Here is a 10,993-nt window from a genome sequence, read left to right as displayed (position 1 = left end):
TTCTGGGCCAAGGCCTCTGCTGCTGAAAGCAGGTATCTGGTTTGTTTCGGTTCTATAATCGAAACACTGTATCATCTCCAGCTCTGAGATCTCAGCCGGCTGAACGCTGGTTTCTGGGGTTTTGTTTAGCTTCTATATTTGTTACAGTGTTTCAAACTGCCAGCTCAGAGGCCGGCAAGGCAGGCGGGGAACGTTGGAGTCCTCCTTCACTGAAGCAAACAAGCCTCATGTTCGCTTCCAGCTGCCTGGCTGCCGGCCGCCATCTTGGCTGGCAGTTAATTTGCATGTTGCCCTGATTAGCCAATGGGAAGGGTAGCGGTCGTACGCTAATTACCATGTTTCTCTTTTATTAGATAGGAGGATTGCCCTGATGTTTTATGTTATTGATGTTATGTTTTAGATTTTTTTGTATTGTGTCAGTCCTAACTACTTATTGTAGTTTGAGTTGAGTTTGATGCTTCTATCTTTTGACATTCATAGTAGTTTTTTAAATGACTGATTTGCTGTATTTATTAAATACTTGGCTTTATCTATGAGATAATTTCCTCTCATATATTTTTTTCTTTTTAAATTTTTAAAATTGATTTTAGATAGAGAGAGGAAGGGGGGAAAGAGAAACATCAATTTTTTAAAATAATTTTTTATTTTTCAATTATAGTTGACATACACTATTATGTTAATTTCATGTGTACACCCCAGTGATTAGACATTATAAAACTAAGTGATCTTCCCAAAATATCTCATACCCATCTAGCACAATACATAGTTATTAGAATATTATTTTTTTTTCTTCTCATTTTTTTATTGTTGTTTCATATATTTTCTCTTTTTCTTTTTTTATTGCTGCTTAAAGTATTACAAAGGGTATTACATATGTGTCCTTTTTTTCCCCCCTGCCCTTGACAATCCCCTGGCCTCCCCTACCCCCCAGTGTCTTATGTCCATTGGTTTTGCTTATATGCATGCATACAAGTCCTTCGGTTGATCTCTTACTCCCCTCCCTTCTGCCCCCCAACCCTCTCTGGCCTTCCCACTGCAGTTTGACAATCAGTTTGAGGCAGCTCTGCCTCTGTATCTATTATTGTTCAAAAGTTTGTAATGGTCTTTATTATCCATGTATGAGTGAGATCATGTGGTATTTTTCCTTCATTGACTGGCTTATTTCACTTAGCATAATGCTCTCCAGTTCCATCCATGCTGTTGCAAATGGTAAGAGTTCCTTCTTTTTTACAGCAGCATAGTATTCCATCGTGTAGATGTACCACAGTTTTCTAATCCATTCATCTACTGATGGGCACTTAGGCTGTTTCCAAATCTTAGCTATGGTGAATTGTGCTGCTATGAACATAGGGGTGCATATATCCTTTCTGATTGGTGTTTTTGGTTTCTTGGGATATATTCCTAGAAGTGGGATCACAGGGTCAAATGGGAGTTCCATGTTTTGTTTTTTGAGGAAACTCCATACTGTCTTCCATAGTGGCTGCACCAGTCTGCATTCCCACCAGCAGTGCACGAGTGTTCCTTTTTCTCCACATCCTCTCCAGCACTTGTCGTTTGTTGATTTGTTGATGATAGCCATTCTGACAGGTGTGAGATGGTACCTCATTGTTGTTTTGATTTGCATCTCTCGGATGATTAGTGACTTTGAGCATGTTTTCATATGTCTCTTGGCTTTCTGAATGTCCTCTTTTGAAAGGTGTCTATTTAGGTCCTTTGCCCATTTTTTGATTGGATTGTTTATCTTCTTTTTGTTAAGTTGTATGAGTTCCCTATAAATTTTGGAGATTAGGCCCTTATCAGATATGACGTTGGCAAATATGTTTTCCCACGCAGTGGGTTTTCTCATTGTTTTGTTGATGGTTTCTTTTGCTGTGCAGAAGCTTTTTATTTTGATGTAGTCCCATTTGTTCATTTTCTCTTTAGTTTCAAGTGCCCTAGGAGCTGTATCAGTGAAGAATAGAATATTATTGACTATATTCCCTATGCTCTACTTTATACCCCCATGACTATACTATAACTATCCTTTAACCTTTTACACCACCACCCAACCCCTTTCCCATCTGGCACCATCGAAGTGTTCTCTATTTCTGTTCTGCTTGTTTGATTATTTTGATTTTAGATTTAATTGTTGGCAGATATATATTTACTGCCATTTTGTTTATATTTTTGAACTTTTATTTCTTCTTCTTGAAGAAGACCCTTTAACATTTCATGTAATACTGGTTTGGTGGTGATGAACTCCTGTAGATTTTCCTTGCCTGGGAAGCTCTTTATCTAACCTTAAATTCCAAATGATAGCTCTGCTGAGTAAAGTAATCTTGGTTATAGGTCCTTGCTTTTTATCACTTTGAATATTTCTTGCCACTCCCTTCTGGCCTGCAAAGTGTCTATTAAGAAATCAGCTGACAGCCTTATGGGAATTCCCTTGTAGGTAACTAACTGCTTTTCTCTTGCTGTTTTGCAGATCCTCTCTTTGTCTGTAACCCTTTACATTTTATTTTATTTATTTATTTTAAACCCTTTGCATTTTAATTATGTGTCTTGGTGTGAGCATCTTTTGGTTCATCTTGTTTGGGACTCTGCACTTCCTAGACTTGTTTGTCTATTTCTTTCACCAGATGAGGAAAGTTTTTTGTCATTATTATTATTTTTTAAATATATTTTTATTGAATTTAGAGAGAAAGGGAGAGAGAGAGAGAGAGAGAGAAACATCAGTGATGAGAGAATCGTTTATCAGCTGCTTCCTGCACACCCCGCAATGGGGATCGAGCCTGCAACCCAGGCATGTGCCCTTAACCAGAATTGAACCCGGAACCCTTCAGTCCCCAGGCTGACACTCTATCCACTGAGCAAACCAGCTACAGCTCTGTCATTTTTTTTTCAAATAGGTTTTCAATTTCTTGCACTCTTCTTCTGGTACCCCCATGATGCAAATGTTGGAATGCTTAAAGTTGTCCCAGGGGCTCCTTACACTGTCTTCATATTTTGGATTCTTTTTTTCTTTTTTGCTGTTCTGATTGGGTATTTTTGTTGTTGGTTGGTTGTTTGTTAATCCTCACCCAAGGATATTTTTTCCATTGATTTTTTTTTTAAGAGATAGTGAGTGAAAGGGAGGGAGTCAGGGAGAGAAGGAGAGAAAGGTGAAAGAGAGAGACACACACACACATCAATTGTTTGCCTACTGCACACACCCTGACTAGCATTGCAGATCATTCCTACCACCCAGGTATGTGCCTTGACCAGAAATTGAAACCTAATCCTTCAGTGCACTGGGTGACACTCTAACCACTGGACAAACCAACGAGGGCCTAATTGGGTTTTTTGCTTCCTCATATTCCAAATCACTGATTTGATTCTTGGTGTCCTGTACAGTTGATTCCCTGTAAATTATTCTTCATTTTAGTTAGTGTATCCTTCATTTCTGACTGGTTCTTTTGTATAGTTCCTATGTCCTTTTTCATGCTGTTGAAGTTCTTACTAAGGTCTTTGAAGTTCTCACTAAGTTCTTTGAGCATCTTTTATAACCATTGTTTTGAACTCTGTTCCTGGTAGTTTGCTTGCCTCTGTTTCAGTTAGTTCTTTTTCTGGATTCCTCTTGTTCTTTCATTTGGGACATGTTTTTTTGTCTCTACATTTTGACTGCTTCCCTGTGTTGGTTTCTATGTATTAGGTAGAACTGCTATTTCTCCTGGAATTGTTAGAGTGACCTTGTATAGTAAGTGTCCTATAGGGCCCAGTGGTGCAGCCTCCCCAGTCACCTGCACTGGGAGCTCCAGGTGTGTCCGTCTATGGGCTCCGTACACTTCCTATTGTAGGTGAGCCTTTATTGCTGTTAGCTTCACTGGGAGAGATTGACCACCAGGCCAATCGGCTATGCAGGAGTCGACCCTAAGTAGCAGGACTTGCTTCAGTGGGGCTTTGGTGCTCACCAAGTCTGCCCCTTGAATGTAATGCTTGTGGAGGTGGCAGGGTTGTAATCCAGCATGATCTCAAGTTGTCCATTGGGTGTACTGGCTCTGGGGCCTCCCGGGAGGTGCAAAGTCAGCCACTGCCTGTGCCCTGCCTGGAACTGTTGTATCGCAAATCAGCGAGCTGGACAAGACGCCTAATGAGCCAATTAGTTAGGAGTCATCTTTATTGCTTGCAGGTTCAGAGCAGATTACCTCTGTCAAATTCTGAACAAACACAGGAGGGAGTATTTCCTTTTTATATCCTTCTAGTTCAGTGGTTCTCAACCTTGGCTGCACATTAGAATCACCTGGTGCCCAGGCAAGGCCAAAGTGGAAGCAAGGCGGGCTACCGCTAGTGCTAGGCCTGGGGCCACTTAGGGTAAGGAGAACACAGAGGTCAGATGCTGCTCCGTTGAGAGATTTTAGAAAAGTCTCGAGCATGAGGCAAGAGAGGCCATTTGTGTGGAAAAGCCACTGGAAACAGCTTGGATAAGCCCACAAGTTGGGTGGGGCAAGGTCTCAGAGAATCACCAGGGCAGAGCAAACAGTGTGAGCCAGATATGGCATTCCTGCCGCCGCCCCCCCCCCCCCCACCGCGCTCCCCATTGGCTCTGCAGGGGAAGGCTCAGCAAAGGAACAATGAATGGCCTCTGCTTGCACTTTTTCTGACAAAAAGCAGCTCACCAGCTCCTGATGCCAGACAATTTAGTTCTTCCCTTTATGTCCCTGGTTCCTTTTAACATGCTGCCCCATGCTGGAGCTCAGAGGGAGTGAGTCTGAATGAGTCTGTGTGCGGCCCTTCAGTTACAGCCCAAAGTTATGGGACTTCTCTTCTGGCACTGGAACTCTGGGCTGGGTATCTTGTGTAGGGGCTGGGACCCCTTGCTTCTTATGAGGAACCTCCACAGCCAAGATATTCCTCCTGATTATAAACTGCCACATGTGGCTGTGGGCCCAGCCTGTTCCACATGTGCGCCCCTTCTACCGGTCTCAATATGGCTCTTTCTAATGTATTTTTCATTTGAGTTATTGTATTCTTCGGGTCTGCTTGGTTATTATACTTTCTAACTCTTTGTTAAAGTTTTCCCTAAGTTTTTCTATTCCATTCTTAAGTTTGGTGATTATCCTTATAACCATTTCTTTGAAATTTTTATCAGGCAAATGACTTATCTCCATTTTTGTAGGGGTTGCCCCCCCCCTCACCCCCTCACCCCCCAAGGTTTTTCTTGTTTCTTCATTGGAAAGATATTCTTCTGTCTTTTCATTTTGTTTAACTTTCTATGTTTGCTTATATAATTAAACAAAATAACTGTCTCTCCCAGTCTTGAAAAAGTGGCCTTTTGTAGATGCAGCCTCTGTGTAGGCTGTTTGCTAGGTGGTTTCAGCAGGCTGGGAGGAGCTGAGCAGGTGCCTAAGGTGTCTGTCTGCGATATTGGCATACCAAGCCAGAGCATCGCTGGGTGTGGAGGCCAGGTGCATGTAGTTATGCTCTGTTGACCCTGCTTGCTCCATTTATTCAGAGCCAAAATGGTCTCAGGTGATGTATCCAAAAAAATCAACAGTGACCTTGCAGGTAGGCCAGAGCACCAGAATAGAGTTCCTGTTACCCAGTGGAAGTGGAAGGGGTGTAACCAATGGCACTCACTGACAACTCAAGAAAGTTCCTTCTGTTCCAAATCCCTGATGACCTCGGTTTCCCAGCTTTCTCTCTTAAGATTTCTTTCTCTCCTTTGCTGTTCAGAAGTTTTTGATTCACCCAATGGTCGGCAAACTCAGTCAACAGAGCCAAATATCAACAGTACTTCTTCAAAATAGACTCGCCCAGGCCGAAAACCGACTTCTGCGCATGGGCCACAAAGTTTCAATCACACTGTACGTGCGCGCCCGCACGTGGTATTTTGTGGAAGAGCCACACTCGAGGGGCCAAAGAGCCACATGTGGCTCATGAGCCACAGTTTGCTGACCACGGCAGTCAGCTTGGCTCAGTGAATAGAGCGTTGGCCTTCAGACTGAAAGGTCCCGGGTTCAGTTCTGGCCAAGGGCACATGCCCGGGTTGTGGGCTCGATCCCCAGTAGGGGGTGTACAGGAGGCAGCCGATCAATGATTCTCTCTCATCATTGATGTTTCTCTCTCTCTCTCCCTCTCCCTTCCTTTCTGAAATCAATAAAAATTTAAAAAGAATTTTGTTGATTCAGCCCTCAGTTATTTTGCAGGAGCTTATACATGTATGTTTGATGCTTGCTCATGGCAGGGGCCTACCCTGTCACCATCTTGGACTCCAGTTTGTTTATATTAAACAAGAGTCTACCTGGTTTGACTCGAGCATCAGCCTGAGGACCAAAGGGCCCTGGGTTCAATTCTGGTCAAGGGCACGAACCTTGGTTGCAGGAGGCAACCAATCGATGTGTTTCTCTCACATCAATGTTTCTGTCTTTCCTTCTCTCTTCCACTCTCCCTAAAAATCAATGGAAAAATAGCCTCAAGTAAGGATTAAAAAAAAAATTTATGAGGAAGTGAGTGTGTCCAATAAATAATAGTTCTGACAACAAAGTTATAAAATAAATGTTGGGAAACCGCAGTGTCATATGTGAACTTGTTATGAATTAAGTATCAATTCCTAGTGCTGTTCATCTCACCCATTCTCTTGTATACATATTTGGGATGCTTTAGGATTCTGTGGCCTTTGAGGATGTAAGTGTGAAATTCACCCTGGAGGAGTGGGCTTTACTGGATTCTTCACAGAAGAAACTCTACAGAGATGTGATGAGGGAAACCTTCAGGAACCTGGCCTCCATAGGTAAGGATGACAACTTCTTACTTACTTGCTTAGTCAATTAGAAAACCAGTGTTGTTTGCTCATCAATGGATTTCCAAAGAGTAGAATGTGGAAAGGAGATGTATTGGTAAATAAACCAGGCATGGTCACAGCTCATCATGGATTTATTATGTAACAATTTTTCTGTAAGTTATTTTTCTTTGATTTTTTTAGGTGTGTGTTATTGTTTTTTCTATGAGGTTTTATGTTTATCATTTTTCCTGGTCTGCATTTTAGGAGAAATATGCAAAGACCATGACATTGAAAGTCAATATGAAAATCATGGGACAAATTTAAGGTGAGTCACACTGACATGAGAAGCAGTGTTCCATGAATCTCAGTAAATCTTGAAATATTTATAACTGCACATAAAACAAATCAGCCAAGTTTTTTTATTCTTGCAATATTTTCATCATAATTTTTTCTCACATGTGATTTAGATGTTTAGTGTTTCAAAATTAGTACATTTGGAAATAGTATTTTGAAACTCCATTTATGAATAAACTTTTAATAATAGCTATGATTGAGCTCTCTTGCAAAACATTTAGAACTTTCAAACAATCAGAAAGCACTAAACACTTATAGTTTCCTTAATTATGGTTTAAAAAAGTCATTTAATAACTATTAATATAAATACATTAATAAATAATATGCTTTTCACTTTTTACAGCATTCATATAGTAAAGAGACCGGGTAAAAATAAACAAGGTAGTCAATATGGAGAAAACTTCAGCCAAATTCCAAATCATAATCAGAAAAAGAAAACTTCTGGACTAAAACTGTGTGAATGCAGTGTGTGTGGAGTCTTCATGAATCATTCATTCTTTAGTAGGCATATGAGATCTCACACTACACCCAAACCATATGAGTATCAGGAATATGAAGAAAAGCCATATAAATGTAAGGAATGTGGGAAAGCTTTCAAGTATCGTCAGTCCTTTCGAAGGCATGAAAAGATTCACACTGGAGTGAAGCCTTATGTATGTAAGCACTGTGGTAAAGCTTTCAATTTTCTCAGTTATTGTCGAACTCATGAACTATCTCACACAGGAGAGAAACCGTATAAATGTAAGCAATGTGGTAAAGCTTTCATTTGTCCCAGTTACTTCAGAAAACATGAAAAAACACATACGGGAGACAAACCATATAAATGTAAGCAGTGTGGTAAAGCCTTCAGCTGCTTTACATCCTTTCAAAGCCATGAAAGGAGACACAGTGGAGAAAAGCCCTATGAATGTAAAAAATGTGGCAAAGCCTTCACTTGTCCAAGTTACTTACGAAAACATAAAAGAATTCATACTGGAGAGAAACCCTATGAATGTAAGCAGTGTGGTAAAGCCTTCAGTTGTCCCAGATCCTTTCGAAGTCATGAAAGGAGACACAGTGGAGAAAAGCCCTATGAATGTAAAATATGTGGCAAAGCCTTCAGTTGTCCAAGTTATTTTCAAAAACATAAACGAAGTCATACTGGAGAAAAACTCTATGAATGTAAGGAATGTGGGAAGTCCTTCAGTTGTCCAAGTTACTTTCGAAAACATGAAAGAAATCATACTGCAGAGAAACCCTATGAGTGTAAGGAATGTGGGAAAGCTTTGAGTTCTCTTACCAACTTTCAAAGACACATGATGAAGCACACCGGAGATGGGCCTTACAAATGTAAGGAGTGTGGGAAGGTTTTTGATTGTCCAAATTACTTTCAATATCATGAAAGCACACATAGTGGAGAAAAGCCATATGAATGTAAGGAATGTGGTAAATCCTTCAGTACTCCCAGATCCCTTCAAAATCATGTAAGAACTCATACCAGAAAAAAACCCCATGAGTGTAAGGAATGCGGTAAAGCCTTCAGTTTTCCCTGTTTCCTTCAAAAACATGAAAGAAGTCATACTGGGGAGAAACCCTATGAATGTAAGCAATGTGGGAAGGCCTTCACTTGTCTCAGTTACGTTAAAAAACATGAAAGAACTCATAGTGGAGAGAAGCCCTATGAATGTAAGGAATGTGGGAAAGCCTTCATTTCCCTTTCCAATGTTCAAAGACATATGATAAAGCACACTGGAGATGGGCCTTGTAAATGTGAGGAATGTGGGAAAGCCTTTGATTGTCCTAGTTCATTATGAACACATGAAAGAACTCACACTGGAGAGAAACCCTATCAGTGTAAAAAGTGTGGTAAAGCCTTCAGTCGTTCCAGTTCTTTACGAAGTCATGAAAGAGCTCATAACTAAGAAAAAGTCTGAATATAAGGAATGTGTGAGAACCTTTTGTGGACACATAAGAATGCACACTGGAGAGATACCCTATGTGGCAAGCCTTTAGCTATCTCATTTCCTTGGGAAGCCACACCCAAAAACAGACAAACAAAAACCTCACAGTGGAAAAAGTTCTAAAAGTAAACAATATAGGAATACCTTCACTTGTCTCAAATCCCTACAAAACCATGTGAGAATGAATACTGAGTAGAAACTGTATAAGTGAAAAAAACGTAATTTTTAATTTTAATATATTTTCAAAGTGGTGTGAAAACTGCATTGGAAATAAATCATATTAATGTAACTAATATGGGTAACCTGTTGAAAATGAGGTTACTATAAAATTTTCATGACATGAATGAAATATTATAAAGGTTATAGATATATGGTCTTATTATTACTGACTTATTCTTTAAGTAATTCTCTGTAGTATGGGGTCCTACTTGTGTAAGTAAATATTGAAGTGAGGTAATTCTGTAGATCTGTGGGTGAATTGAAGTGTATTTCTAGCATGCAAGTAGGTTTAATTTTTATATAATTTTGTAATTGATCCATGAGAAAGGGACCATTGAAAAAATGACATTTGGTATTTGTTTTTTGTTTTCCTACTGGCCAATGGTGACAAGTACTCGATATGTTTTACCCTTTATATACGTGTGTATTCTACCTTTCTTTCTTAATAGAAAACTACTTTTTCATTTGCCTGAAGAGCCTTATTGTTTTTCTTGCCAATAAATACATTTGTAAGTGTGCAAAGTTCATCATGGAGTGTAGTCTCATGAATTATTTTCATCGGTTGTTCCTCGTTCTTTATGATTACTTCTGTTTGGACTATGGAGTGTGCATTAAGAAGAGAGATCTGTGATAAAATAATAAAATCTAGACTTTGAAATAAGCCTTCTTAACTGTTATAACAACATGAGTAATGTTGTGAAATACAAATGTTGCCTTTCTGGTTCCATGTTAGAATTCACCGAAGATGCAACTTGGAACGCAGAAGCGAAATAGGATTAGGCAGGTTTTGGAGGCACCTGTATAGATAAGACAGACAGATGCATAGGGCCTTTGTGAACACTTGCTTCCAGACCATTTTCTTCATTCTTTGCTCTGCCAATCAAGAATATCCTCCTCGGCCATAAAAAGGAATGAATTGATACCATTTGCTATAAAAAATGGAGGGACCTACAGGGTAATTTGTTAAATGAAGTAAGTCAGTCAGAGAAAGAAAACATTATATGATTTTACTGATAGGTGGAATCTAAAGAACAAAAGAAACAAACAATATTGGAGCAGACTCTAGATAGAATAGACTGATTGTAGCCAGAAGGGAGGGGAATTGGGGATCTGGGTGAAAAAGATAATGGGGTTAAGAAGTACAAATCGGTAGTTACAGAATAGCATGGGGATATAAAGTACAGCATAAGGAATATAGTCAATAATATTGTAATGATTATGTATGGTGCCAGGTGGGTACTGGAAATCCTGGGGGAGACCCTTTATAAAGTATATGACTGTCTAACCACTGTGCTGTACACCTGAAACCAATACAAAATAATCAACAATAGCAGCCTAGGTGGTCGGTGCGCCCTCACGCATCACACCCTAACGTCATCACAGGATGGCCGTGCGCATAGCGGAGGCAGGGCCCGGCAGAGGAGGTGGGTTGCAGCAGGGGTGGGCAGTTGTGGGTGACCAGGCTGGCAGGGGAGGGCAGTTGGGGGCGATCAGGCCAGCAGGGGAGGGCAGTTAGGGGCGATCTGGCTGATAGAAGAGCAGTTAGGTGTCAATCAGGCCAGCAGGGAAGCATTTAGGGGGCAATCAAGCTGGCAGGCAGAAGCGGTTAGGGGCAATCAGGTAGGCAGGTAGGTGAGTGGTTAGGTGCCAGCGGTCCCAAATTGTGAGAGGGATGTCCGACTGCCGTTTAGGCCTGATCCCTGTGGGACATCCCCTGAGGGGTCCCAGTTTGGAGAGGGTG

General features: G+C 40.6%; 1 protein-coding gene across 1 annotated transcript in view; it reads left to right on the top strand.

The window, feature by feature from the left end:
- Window positions 1-9,766, top strand: part of LOC102254321 (zinc finger protein 709-like) — an 18,091-nt gene extending 8,325 nt beyond the window's left edge. The window contains exons 2-4 of the mRNA XM_014535120.1: window positions 6,622-6,748; window positions 7,004-7,064; window positions 7,437-9,766. Of these exons, the coding sequence (XP_014390606.1) occupies window positions 6,622-6,748; window positions 7,004-7,064; window positions 7,437-8,886 (1,638 nt within the window). The 3' untranslated portion in view covers window positions 8,887-9,766. The remainder of the gene's footprint in view (window positions 1-6,621; window positions 6,749-7,003; window positions 7,065-7,436) is intronic.
- The last annotated feature ends 1,227 nt before the right edge of the window (window positions 9,767-10,993 follow it).

The sequence above is a fragment of the Myotis brandtii genome, unplaced genomic scaffold (genome assembly GCF_000412655.1).
Source record: "Myotis brandtii unplaced genomic scaffold, ASM41265v1 scaffold1012, whole genome shotgun sequence".
NCBI lineage: Eukaryota > Metazoa > Chordata > Mammalia > Chiroptera > Vespertilionidae > Myotis > Myotis brandtii.
Note: the sequence above shows the minus strand (reverse complement) of the source record. Positions and strands in the feature narration are given on the sequence as shown.